General features: G+C 45.7%; 1 protein-coding gene across 2 annotated transcripts in view; it reads left to right on the top strand.

Moving 5' to 3' along the window:
• The first annotated feature begins 316 nt into the window (after positions 1–316).
• Positions 317–12,753, top strand: part of MTMR9 (myotubularin related protein 9) — a 29,292-nt gene continuing 16,855 nt past the window's right edge. The window contains exons 1-4 of one of the 2 annotated variants that reach the window (XM_068404058.1): positions 317–365; positions 973–1,209; positions 4,144–4,252; positions 5,294–5,419. In XM_068404058.1, the coding sequence (XP_068260159.1) occupies positions 1,025–1,209; positions 4,144–4,252; positions 5,294–5,419 (420 nt within the window). In that variant the 5' untranslated portion in view covers positions 317–365; positions 973–1,024. Of the gene's footprint in view, positions 366–519; positions 1,210–4,143; positions 4,253–5,293; positions 5,420–12,753 lie in introns of those variants that run through there. The other variant, XR_011048454.1, reaches the window with a different exon arrangement.

The raw sequence follows: 12,753 nt of genomic DNA, 5'->3' as shown, positions 1-12,753 counted from the left end.
GCAACGGGCACAAACTAAAACATGGGAAGTTCCATCTGAACATGAGGAGGAATTTCTTTGAGGGTGGCAGAGCCCTGGCACAGGCTGCCCAGGGAGGGGGGGGTCTCCCTCCGCCCTCTGCCCGCCCCCTGCCCGCCCCCATTCACTCCCCCATCGCCCCGCCCCTCTCCCCAAGCCCCGCCCCCATCCCCGCCCCCGCGGCAGTTCCTTTTCCCATTGGCTCCCTCCGGTAAGGCCCCGCCTCTTTCGGCCCAGCCCCCTCCGCCTGCCCCGCCCACCTCCTTTAAATGGCCCCCATGAGGCAGCGGAACGGTAGTATTGGGGCCGTGGGGCGCACCGGGTCCCTGGCGGCAGCACCGTTTCCGGTACGTCCAGGCGTTCCGCCCCTAGAGGGCGGGCACGGGCGGGGGTTGGACCTGGCGGGACACGTGAGCGCCCAACATCCGGGGAAGGGCCCGCCAGCTTCCGGGCGGTACCGCTGCGCCGGGCGCCTCCTGGGAGCGGCGGGGCCCGGGGGTGCTGGGGCGGCTGGGCGCGGCCGCGGCCCCTCCGCCGCCCGGGGCTGCCCTCCCGGCCCTCTCCACCGGGCCCCCGCGCTGCCCTGCCTCCCGCTTTGTGAAGCACCGGGGGTCTCCCCGCGCCTCCCCCCGGCCCCCCTCTGTCAGCCGCCCAGTGACCCCCTCGGTCAGGCACCGGCGTCTCGGTGCCGTGGGAAGGCATCGGCCTTCTCGCAGCGGGGGTTGTGGTGTCCCCCCGCTCCTCCCTTCCCTCTCCCCGTGTCACCTCACCCCCTCCCCGGGGTCAGGCTGGCTCTCTCCAGCGTACCAGGAGCCAGGGACACCGCTTGGATTCTGCCCCCGCCTTTGGCGGCATCGTGCGGGGCTGCCCGCCCGTTGTAGACCGTCACCAGCTTGTCCCAGGTTCTCCATCCCACCCCTCTTGGCGTTGCTGAGGTTCCCCCCATTTCCCCAGCAAGTTTTTGCGGCGAAGGCCTCCCCGGGCCTGTTCCCCTTCGCTAGTGATCATGGAGTTTGCGGAGCTGATCAAGACCCCTCGAGCGGACAACGTCGTCCTGCACCGCCCTTTCTACCTGGCCGTGGAGGGGACTCTCTGTTTGACTGGCCACCACCTCATTTTTTCATCACGGCGTCAAGATAACGCTGAGGAGCTGTGGCTGCTGCACTCCAACATTGATTCTATTGAAAAAAGGTACGACTCCTCATTTCCCTGCCTCCCCAGGCCTAATTGTTTGTGTCTCATTATGGGTTGAAAAGTGGTTGCCAAGTCTGTGATTCTGTGAAGACTGATTTGCACCTCAGCTCTCTCAAATCCAGCTCTGGAGAGGAGAAAGGACAGTCAGAGCGCAGGGCAGAATATTGGCATGGGCAGGGTGATTCTCATTCTGTTTGGATATCTATGTTGACTGTTGCATCCTAAGATTTTTTTTTTTATATATAGAGTTGGCATTTTTATGTTTAAACACCTTTGTCAACAGTGCTTTGTGTTAATTGTTCATCAGTAGCTCTTGAAACACTTCATAAAAGATGCACCCCTACCACCATTCAATGGAGGCAGAAGCCAAGGCACTGATGAGGTGATTTGCCTTGGGTCACCCAGCAAAACTGATGGCAGAACTCTGGACTTTCTCAGCCCCAGATCACTCTTCTTCTCCTCGTTCCCTTACTCCTTCAGCTGCTTATGGAAAACAATAACGCTTTAACAGCATACTCCTTGTGGGAGTGACGTGGTGAAGCTGAGGTGTAGCTGCAGCACTCCATTTTATCTTTGCCCGTCCCCTTCTGTTGCAGAGACTTCAGATGACCCTTGTGGGTCCCTTCCAGCTCAGGACATTCTATGATTCTATTCTGTGATTCTATGAATTCTATGAAGCTTCTGTCTGCTGTACGTGTGCTGTTGCCCCATCACGTTTTCCTCGTTGTGTGGCAGTCCCATCATTGTCTTCTACTTCTTCACCTTGGTCTTTTTTTCAGTTTACTCATTATATTTATTTTTTGTTAATTACAAAGTCAACCCATTATTTTCCTCGCCTTTTAAAGCAATCTAGAAGAATAGATTTCCTTTCTGCCAGACTGGAAAAATCAAGCAGCAACAATTAAAAATATCAGGTTGCCTCAGAATCTGAGAATGGGTGAAGTACTGGACCCTGATGAAGTTTATCCCTGTGTACCTGATTTCTCTGAGCGTTTCTGAGAAACGCTGCATCTTGGCCTGAGGATGGAGAGGAATCAGAGTGGTGGAAACCTGAGGAAATCTGTTCCCATCTAGTACTGCTCAGTCATCCGGGTGGTTTGGCCTCATCCTTATTGCTTGTACTAAACCAGCTGTAGCTGCATTTTGAAAATTACTATAGAAAAGCTTCTCTTTCTTTATATGTATGGTTTTTTTAATGAGCTTAATTGCAGTTACAATGTAAGTTAATACCAAATGAGCAAGGAACATGTTGTGGCGAGGGAGTAGTGCGTTGCTAGCTCAGTATGAGATTTATAACAGTGTTAGCTGCATCTGCAGATACTCGCAGCCCTTATTGCCAGCCCTAGTTTCTAGAAGGTCTCTGGAGTAGATCTCTCCGTCCCTGAGAGTAGCTATGTCTGAATGTAACTGCAGTGTAACTTTGCCATATAAAAGGGTAAGAGTATATTCTCAGTGCTGGAGAGAATGGAATAACAAGGCTCTTAAAGGTTATAGAAAGGTCCATTTTGGCTCTGCTTCAGGTTATTAGCGCACGACAGCAGTGACATTGTGCCAGGTTGATAAAATCTCTTCTCCCACTTTCATTATATGAGTGTTTTTGTACAAAACAGTGTTTTCCCTAATTATCAGAGGGTCATCAAACCGCTTCTTAAATTTTTGTAGCTTTTTAAGCAACTTAAATGTGACCTGTAGGGTTTGTTGAGAAGTGGAACAGTCTCTAGTGATCTCCTGTGGTGTTTTTGCTTAAAGAAAACGCACCCCCAGTGCTGTGTTGTAGCTGCACTGTGTTATTACCTTGGAGATCTGTGAAATAGCGCTGCAACGAGGGCACACGATGCACAGGCTGGCTCTGCTGGAGTTGCATAACTTCTCTGTAGTTCTTCCTTCATCACCACCTCAATTATAAGTGTTTCTGCACGTTAACCTTGGTCTGCACAGAAGAAATAGGTAACGACCTTTCAGCTGTAATAATAATTCTAAAATAAATTGCCTTTTGTAGCAGAGGTGAAGCAACCCAAAGCACAGCAACAGGTCTCCTTTTGGAGGGTGTGCAGCTCTGCCCTTGTGTGTGCGTGGTCTGATTGAGGGTTTGGCCACGAGGGACTGAAACTTGGTCCTTTGGGTCTTGCCTGCTTCTGCTTCTTGCATCGCCCTTGGCTGCTGCAAGCGCTGCTGTGGTGTATGAGGAGGCTCAGCTGCTTTTCCTTAGTTCCCTGCTTTGTGAACTGAAATCTACGGCATTTCTGTGAAGGTTAGTGGCTAGTTAACATCAAGAAAACGTTAGGTTTCTGTTCAGGCATCATCCTTCTTTCAGGTATGTAAGGAAGACTGGAGAGGGCGTCTGTGTGCTGTGTTTGTTTTGTAACGTAGAGCTTTTTAATGAGCAGTGATAAGACCTTAATTTCTCTCAGGTCTGCAGAGCAAATGTCTCTGTGAGACTGCAGGTATCAGAAAGCACATTTCCTTGTTAAAAACAAAGGAGTGTAATGTAACTGAAATGTTATTTTAAAAATTAAATTAAATGCAAATGTTTTTAGTAAGCCTCAAAGTTTCAACACGTTACTGTAATGAAACTGGAAACTTGCAGCTGAAGCTTCCAGTACTGTCAGAAAATACCTGAGCATACCTTTTCTTTCATGTTTTAAAGCAAAACTGGGAGAAAAACCTTCTCTTCTCTGTCCTCTAATACTTACACTTCCACTCCCTGCTGTATCACAAGGATGGAATTAAAAAAAAAAGTAGAGCACAACTTGCAAATACCAAATAGAGGGGGTGTTTTGTTTGGTTGGTTTTTTGAAAGATGATATTACAGATGAAATACACTAAAGGGATTTTGTCTCGTGGGCGTATGTTGTGGGAAGAGCTATAATACCTCATCGTACCTTAGAAGATCCTGTTCTTAAGAGACTCTTCCTTCATGTCTTGCTGTAGGTTTGTGGGCTCATTGGGGACCATCATTATAAAATGCAAAGATCTGCGGATTATCCAGCTGGATATACCTGGGATGGAGGAGTGTTTGAACATCGCTAGCTCTATTGAGGTAAGAATTCATAATGATAAGTAACACTCACATTCTCTGATCTTGATCAGACCTCAACCTTCATAGCTTTTTTCCCCTGTTATGAAGGTTTTCATTGCTGTTCTGGATGGCAAATGAGAACTGACATATTTCCTTTCAATTCTTGAAATATTGCTTGTTGCTTGTAGGTGTTCTTTAAAAAAACAAATAACCCCCCCCCCCCCACACACATATTTTCTTGATTGAATATCTTGCAATAGCATTTGGGAAAATGAAGCTGGGCTTTATTATGCTGGAGCATGAGGGAAAACCAAATCAGAGTGGTTGAGTTGCACGTGTCTCAAACAACATTAAGTGACTTCTTGAGTTTAAACTCTGTTAGTAATCAGGTAAATGTCATGTAGGATGTGTCCCATTAGTTATACCTGTTCAGCGTGCATCTTTCTCATCCTTTGGTGCGCTGTTATGTGGTGTAGCCTGCAGAAATGATGCTGTGTGTGCAGATCCCCAGTTTCAGAGAGATTATCTGTTACCATTCACTTTTATTTGTGCTGCTGTTTTTATGTATGTTAAACTACCCTGCGGGTAACTTAGTGTTTCAAGCTTAATCACAGAATCAATCAGGTTGGAAGAGACCTCTTGGATCATCGAGTCCAACCATTGCCCTGACACCACCATGTCAACTAGACCAGGGCACTAAGTGCCATGTCCAGTCTTTTCTTAAACACCTCCAGAGATGGTGACTCCACCGCCTCCCTGGGCAGCCCCTTCCAATGGCTAATGGCCCTTGCTGAGAAGAAATGCTTCCTAATGTCCAACCTGAACCTCTCCTGCCGAAGCTTGAGGCTGTGTCCTCTTGTCCTATCGCTAGTTGCCTGGGAGAAGAGGCCGACTCCCACTGTGCTACAACCTCCCTTCAGGTAGTTGTAGACTGCAAATGGCTGTATACTTTAGCTTAAGTTTGTACCACCAAGAGGAAAACACTATTTGCTGTGTGTTTTTTAGGAATAAAATAGCAGTTTGAATGAATTAAGTAGCTGTTTATTTCTCTCACCCCCACAGGCACTTTCCACTTTGGATTCTGTCACTCTCATGTATCCCTTCTTCTACCGGCCCATGTTTGAAATCATTGAAGATGGCTGGCGCTCTTTTCTGCCTGACCAAGAATTCGAGCTCCTCACTTCAGTGGTAAGTTGGATCTTAAGGATTTTCACAGGCACTTGGATATACTTGTGCAAGTAGTTTGTGAAGTATTTCACCCAGTAGTGTCGGGAGTGGAAATCCGGGATGGTAAAAATAGCTGTTCCATGCCTGGATGGAAAGTGAGTGTTGTTCAAGTATTCACTCTGTAAACAGCAGGCATTTCTGTTTATGTGCTAAACATTCCTATTTAGCACTTGTGTTTTACCTTCTGCAAATGGAGTTTTGAGGCCTGTTTAAAAGTTACCTGTGAGGACATGAAGGTAGGAAATGTTTTTGTCTTACGTGGATGGCCCTCCTTACTAAAGAACAAATTTAAAATTGCTAAGGATTTCTTAGCTCTCTAGGAAGATGACAGGAGATAAAGACGATAGGACAAGACGACACAGCCTCAAGCTTCGCCAGGGGAGGTTCAGGTTGGACATTAGGAAGCATTTCTTCTCAGCAAGGGTCATTAGACATTGGAAGGGGCTGCCCAGGAAGGTGGTGGAGTCACCATCTCTGGAGGTGTTTAAGAAAAGACTGGACATGGCACTTAGTGCCATGGTCTAGTTGACAGGGTGGTGTTGGGGCAATGGTTGGACTTGATGATCCCAGAGGTCTCTTCCAACCTGATTGATTCTGTGATGCCTAATTTGAAACAATCTTCACTCTAGTCCATGCTGGGGAAATACTTGGAGTGTTCAGACAGCAGGGAATTTCCAGTCATATTCTTCCAAGTGCTGTGAGCACATGTTATTATTTTGGTACCTGTAGGGTAGGAATTGTTCTTGGGGCATTGCCTGTTGTATCTGTTATTCAAACTTCATTTTAGCATGCTGAATTTGATGTAGTGGGAGCTGACTCGGTTGCAGGAGCCTACTTGTTCTAATAGTGCCTTGGGTTAGCATCCCTGTGTCCCAGGTCTTTGTCTCACATTAAACATGTGCACTTGCTGCATCATCTTAGGTTTCTGAGACCACATCCATTAGTACAGCTTCAAAGAACATTGATTTTTTTTTTTTTCTTTTATCTGCAACCCAGCTTGTCTGCAGCATTTATCACTTCCTGTTTATGACTCATAACTGAATTAGCTTGACCATATTCATGTGATGAAATCACTGGAAAATTAAAGTAGTTCAGGGGTCTTTCTATTTTTGTCTCATAATTGGAGTACTCTCACATGTCTCTTCATCTCCTGTCAAAAGACAGACAAACTGGCCTGTTATAATAACTAGCACCACAGTTTTGGTTTTAATTTCAGCTGGGGAAGGCAAACGTGATCAGAGTGTTCTCCTGTTTGGAGACAAAGCAGCAGATGCTTTCCCAGCTAAGCAGAGGAAGCTTGCAGACATTTCAATGAGAATCAAAAGGCCAGAAGCTAAAGTGCTGTCTGGTGAGAAGGGAGGAGTGTGAGAGCAGGATTGAAGGCAGCAGAAGAAAATCCCTCGGAGCTCAATGAAAGATTGCAGGAGATGGTTCTGCTTCTGTTCACGTTTTGCTTTCTACATGTGGCTGAAACGTAAACCCTGTGGTTTAGGGAGGTTGTAGTGAAGTGGGAGTCGGCCTCTTCTCCCAGCCAACTAGCAATAGGACAAGAGGACACAGCCTCAAGCTTCGCCAGGGGAGGTTCAAGTTGGACATTAGGAAGAATTTCTTCTCAGCAAGGGTCATTAGCCATTGGAAGGGGCTGCCCAGGGAGGTGGTGGAGTCACCATCTCTGGAGGGGTTTAAGAAAAGACTGGACACGGCACTTAGTGCCACGGTCTAGTTGACATGGTGGTGTCAGGGCAATGGTTGGACTTGATGATCCCAGAGGTCTTTTCCAACCTGATTGATTCTGTGTGATTCTTTGTAGATCTCTCTGCTTTCTGAACATATGCTCCTTGGAAGGCTTACATTTAAAAAAACTAATTACTTTATAGTGTTAAGTTTCAAGGGCAATAATTCATTTCTTTAAAATATGCATGCCTAGCAGCTGGTGATTAATTCTTGGCTTTTAACCCAAAACTTCAGATGTAATTCCTGTTTAACGAAACGGTGGCAAAAGCCATGTTCCTGAACAACAGATAAATATATTGTTGACCAAATATATCTTGTTCTGTAATTAAACTTTCTTATGTGACAGGCTAGAACAAGTAAATGGCTGATTTATTTATTTTTCCTCCAATAAGTCAAATGAGTTGAATTCAGGTTACCTCCCTCTCCATTAAATCATCCATCTGGATCTGTTGTGCTTTACCTTCCCCAATATGGTAACAACTTGTCAAAAACCGCTTTTCACCCACACTGCAGCTCTAGGAATGTATTAATTCCACGTTTATCTGCTACAGGAGAGTTGTTTTAAAACTCTTGGCACATTCTATAATGGCAAAATAAAACTATAAAAGTTAAGGTTTAAAAACAAGTTAGGTAATACATTAAAAATTAGATAATATATTATGGTATTGTACTGTATAGTCATAATTCATCTGTTTTTCTTGGCTTATGTTGTGCCAAATGTGTTTTTCTCCCAACACACATACCCCCTGTGTGATTTCATTCCATTGCATTGCTCTGACAAAGTGTCACCTACCATTGCCCCTAGGATTTGATGGCAAACACTCAAGCGCTCCACCCGTGCAGCTCAGCTCCAGGATTAGGGAGGCTGTTATACTATCACAACATTCTTGTGTTTAGTCAGTGAAGGTGTTAAGGGAAGAACTATTAAGGCAAATGACTTCATTTGATATAAAGAAATTGGAGGAATTACGTTTCAGTGGGCTGTCATGTGCTGATGGCTGTTGGCATGTGTGCTACCTGTTTATTTTCTTGGGAATAACCTACATCACAGGTCAGCAGGGATTTTGTCAAGTGTCTTTCCATGAGCTGCTGTTCTGATAAATCCAACATATCAACAGAGTAGTTCAGCTCAGAATTAAGTCGTGTGAAGAAATCAGCTCAATGTCTCACTAAATGTCACAGCAAAAACTCCGCAGTGCCTGCGGGCTCCAAATTATTGTACTGCAAGAAGAGACTTTAAAGATACTATAGACAAATATATGAATGGTGTAAAAGACGCACAGGATACATAATGTTTGCTCATCCAGCTTTTGGTTGTGTGTGTTGTGTTTTTGCTTGAAGCACTGGGTAGTTCCCGAGATCTGGATTGGTTACAGGTACGTCAAGGTGAAGTGTGTGTAAAAAAAAATTGTATTCTTCCCTGTACTACTGCAAAACCAGTGAGTGGCTGAATGGAACTGGAGTATACACAAGGGGTTTCCTATTTTTCTGAGGAGTCAGAGAAGAGCTAATAGAATCACAGAATCAATCAGGTTGGAAGAGCCCTCTGGGATCATCGAGTCCAACCATTGCCCTGACACCACCATGTCAACTAGACCACAGCACTAAGTGCCATGTCCAGTCTTTTCTTAAACCCCTCCAGAGATGGTGACTCCACCACCTCCCTGGGCAGCCCCTTCCAATGGCTAATGACCCTTTCTGGTCAGGGTTGAGAGGTTTCTCTTCTGCCAACTTCTACAACTGCAGGATACTGCAAACTGTAACTGTAAGAGGAAACTGAATTTTCAGAGTTAAGTGAAGTGCCCCTGAGAAGTTTGTACACTAACAGTATTATGAACGTGAAGGGATTTCATTGCCACAAAATTAACTTTCTTCATTCCCTCTTTTTTTTTCCATTTTGTAGGAAAAAGCTCCGAGTTCTGGACAGTTCAGCTGTGCTTTATCTACTGTCCTGGAGCTTCTTAAAAGCTGAATTTTCTGGGTTTGGGGCTCAGTTTGCAATGGTGTGCATAGCCTATATTTTACCCTTACCAGACAAGCATCAATCTGCATCTGTTATTACACTTTGTCCACACACAGTCTGTTACTAACAGGGCTTGTTGCCTTCTGCCTGTTCCTTGGGAACAACCTCTGTCATTGCTGCTTTGCACGATCCTTCAAGGTCCCCGCTGGTGTCTTGACTTTTCTTTTAAGGCTTATTAGTAGAGCTTGATTTGTTTCACACCGTTTTGTGGAAAACGACCTCTCCTTGCAATTATAAGCTTTGGGAGGAAGGGTAACTGTTGCTTTAGCCTTTCAGTAACATTTGAAAAATCAGTATCTGTAAGCAAGTACTAGGGCTCTTCCAGTTAGTAATGGCATTTTTTCCTTCAAATTGCAGATATACCCCAAGCAAAAGCCAAGAAGAGACTTTCACTGTTGGGTTTTACTATTATCTGATTCATGTTGGAGCATATTTTAGCAGTCTGAAGCTGGCATTGCAGAGATTAACTGGATCTCTGCGTAAGTAGCTGTGCTACAGAAGACAAACGGTGCTAATTGCTGCTGTGCTCCTCCTCCTTCCCATGTAACAGTAAATTATAACTGGGTCACATAACAGTATCATCTGTCTCGTGTTACAAATGGTGAGGAGAGGAGGTCAGGGGCAGAGTTACATTACCAAAGTGGGAGATAAATCAGGTCGATACTCTTCCATTCCTTTTCATACTGGCAATACCAGCGACAGCCAGTCTCTCAAAAAAGCATGCTGTGGAGTTCTGATTTTGCCTTCCCTCCATCCTGTGTGGCAATAAGGTATTTCTCAGTCCTACTCTATATCCATGCATATTTTTTTCATTGTAAACAAATTGCACACCATCGTATGAAGTCTGCTGTAATTTGACATAGACTCCCCAAAAAGCTGTAAAAAATATCATTGTTGGTGCATTAAAAGCATGAGCTGTGACCAGCCGCTCTCCCTTATGTGATCCAGAACTTCTTTCTTCTCCGCTTATGACATGATGGCCGGAGGCAATTTAACATTGCATCTGGGTGAACTCTGCTTTTTATAAAATGTAGATGTTCAGAGAAGCTGTTTTGAGGCTAATGAATAATGAAATAAGCTTACAACAGGGACAGTGCAAAACTGTCTGGCTAGGCTACTGAAAGCAGGTAGCAATTGCTGTTCTTGATGGTGATGATAATGCACACAATGTGGACCTTTCCCAGGATCTTTTTCTTAGGCTGCCACCAAAAGGGACAATTTTGCTGTCTCCTGCACCACACATCCTGTGCCTTGGATCTGCTGATGATGAAATGGTGTTGTGAATCAGATCAGCTTGATGAAAAGATTTCATTGCCAGAAAACCTTTCTAAATCGATCCTAGTTTTCCATTGGACCAGTGAGCCAGTCAGATTGATTTATATAACCAGGTACCAGTCAGGAGGTGTAAGGCAAGAGGTAGTAAGCCTCTGGAATAAAAAGGAAAGAGGAATAGAGACTTACTTCTGATCAGAGTAGTTCTGGGCCCCGCACTTCAAGAAAGATGTTGAGATGTTGGAGTGAGTCCAGAGGAGGGCGACCAAGCTGGTGAAGGGTCTGGAGGGTCTGACCTACGAGGAATGGCTGAGGGAGCTGGGGTTGTTTAGCCTGGAGAAGAGGAGGCTCAGAGGTGACCTTATTGCAGTCTACAACTACCTGAAGGGAGGTTGTAGTGGAGTGGGAGTCGGCCTCTTCTCCCAGGCAACTAGCGATAGGACAAGAGGACACAGCCTCGGGCTTCGCCAGGGGAGGTTCAGGTTGGACATTAGGAAGCATTTCTTGTCAGCAAGGGTCATTAGCCATTGGAATGGGCTGCCCAGGGAGGTGGTGGAGTCACCATCTCTGGACGGGTTTCAGAAAAGACTGGACATGGCGCTTAGTGCCATGATCTAGTTGCCATGGTGGTGTCAGGGCAACGGTTGGACTCGATGATCCCAGAGGTCTCTTCCAACCTCATTGATTCTGTAATTAATGCACGCTAAACCAACCTTCCTGCATTGATGTGGAGTTTTTGTGTGTTCTGTTACTGCATAATTTAACTGTCGTGCTCTTCTCTTACTTTCTGTGATACCTGCTTTATCCCCCCACCTTTTTGTCTAGCTGAAGCTTCCTTTGAACACAAATAAGCAGTTTTTTATGGAGTCTGTATGAGGTCTCTGCCTGCTGCGGTGGCACTCAAATGCTTCCCAGTCTGTACCAAACGCACCTCAGCTGAGGAATTACGTAAGGTCTTGTTTGCTTTCTCACACCTGTGTCATGTCAGTGCATAGGAACTGCAAAAATCCACCTTGCAAACAGCTGCCTGTTCCTCTTCAAAAGGTTTTTGTATTTAATTTTAACTTCTTTGTGTCTGGAACTTTTACAGGCAGATTTGACTGCTATTCTCTAACTACTTTTAAGAATTTAATGCTGCTGCTAAAATCAAAACACGTAGAGGCTTCTGGGTCATTTTCCCCACCAAGGCTTCTGCCAGCAGGTTTTGTTGGCCATAAGGAAGACAGGATAAGGATGCACTGACTGAAGATGCAGCCCAGCCAAGCCACCGTCCTGCTATCGAGGACCATGAGCTCAGTTACCTGCCAAACTTTAGGCAAGGTTCTGCTGTGTGCTCTGTGCCCCTGGGGAAAATTCATGCCTCTTGGCCGTTTGATGTACCTGGATGATGTCCTTAACGCAGTGGTGTGGTACCAGCCCAGAAGCAGCCAGCCCTCCATGAAGGCTGGGCTTGTCCGAGGCTGCAGTTAGGGCAGCATCAGCTGTTCCAGCCTGGACTTCAGTAAGTGAGAACTTCTCATCAGGCAGGCCACTCCTTGACCTTTGGTTTCGCCTGAGATGGAGCCAAAAGTCCTGTGTCTGACCCTGGGTATCAGGTAGCCTGAGTTCTCATGCCAAGTGCCTGTGAGGGTGCAGGGTGCCAATACTCAGCACTTCTTTCACAAGTGTTTGGCTGTTGGAAGCTGAAAAATTGTATAACGGGAGTTCACGATGAGACCTGTGTGCTTAGATGCTGTGCTGGTTCCAGGAGGTGCTTTTGGAGGAAGAGCTGTAGTGCTTTACAGAGAGTGGTGCCCGTAGAAAAGAATGAAGCTGGAATTCTTAAATTGCAATTTTAACCTCAAAGCAGCTTCATTGTCTGGAGCTGGTGGACATTCTTGTCTTTCTTGGCCATCTTCTTCTTGGGGACAGTGTTACTAACTGCCCCTTGTTACCTTCATCTAAATCAACCTTTTTTCTGTGAAATAATTAAAAGCCACAATCGCCCGTTTCTGACCAGGTGGGCTTATTTTGTGTGGTTTGAGGATGTAGATAAACCAGACGGGGAACCGTTGTTCAAGTCCTGTGCCTCAAGAGCCAGAGTCACCTGATAATTTCTACTGTTGCTTATCAGCTTTATCTGTGTGGTGGGTAATGAGCTTCTGCGAGCTGCTGCAACAAGATATTACGATTGCAGGCAGCATCAAGAAGTGTAGGGGAAAAAATAATCAGTCAACAGACCTATAAATGGATACTAAAAGGACTAGGCAGGGATATACCGCATGAA

This window comes from Nyctibius grandis, chromosome 1, assembly GCF_013368605.1.
Source record: "Nyctibius grandis isolate bNycGra1 chromosome 1, bNycGra1.pri, whole genome shotgun sequence".
Lineage (NCBI taxonomy): Eukaryota > Metazoa > Chordata > Aves > Nyctibiiformes > Nyctibiidae > Nyctibius > Nyctibius grandis.
The sequence above is the reverse complement of the archived record's forward strand: the minus strand, read 5'-3'. Positions and strand labels throughout refer to the sequence as shown.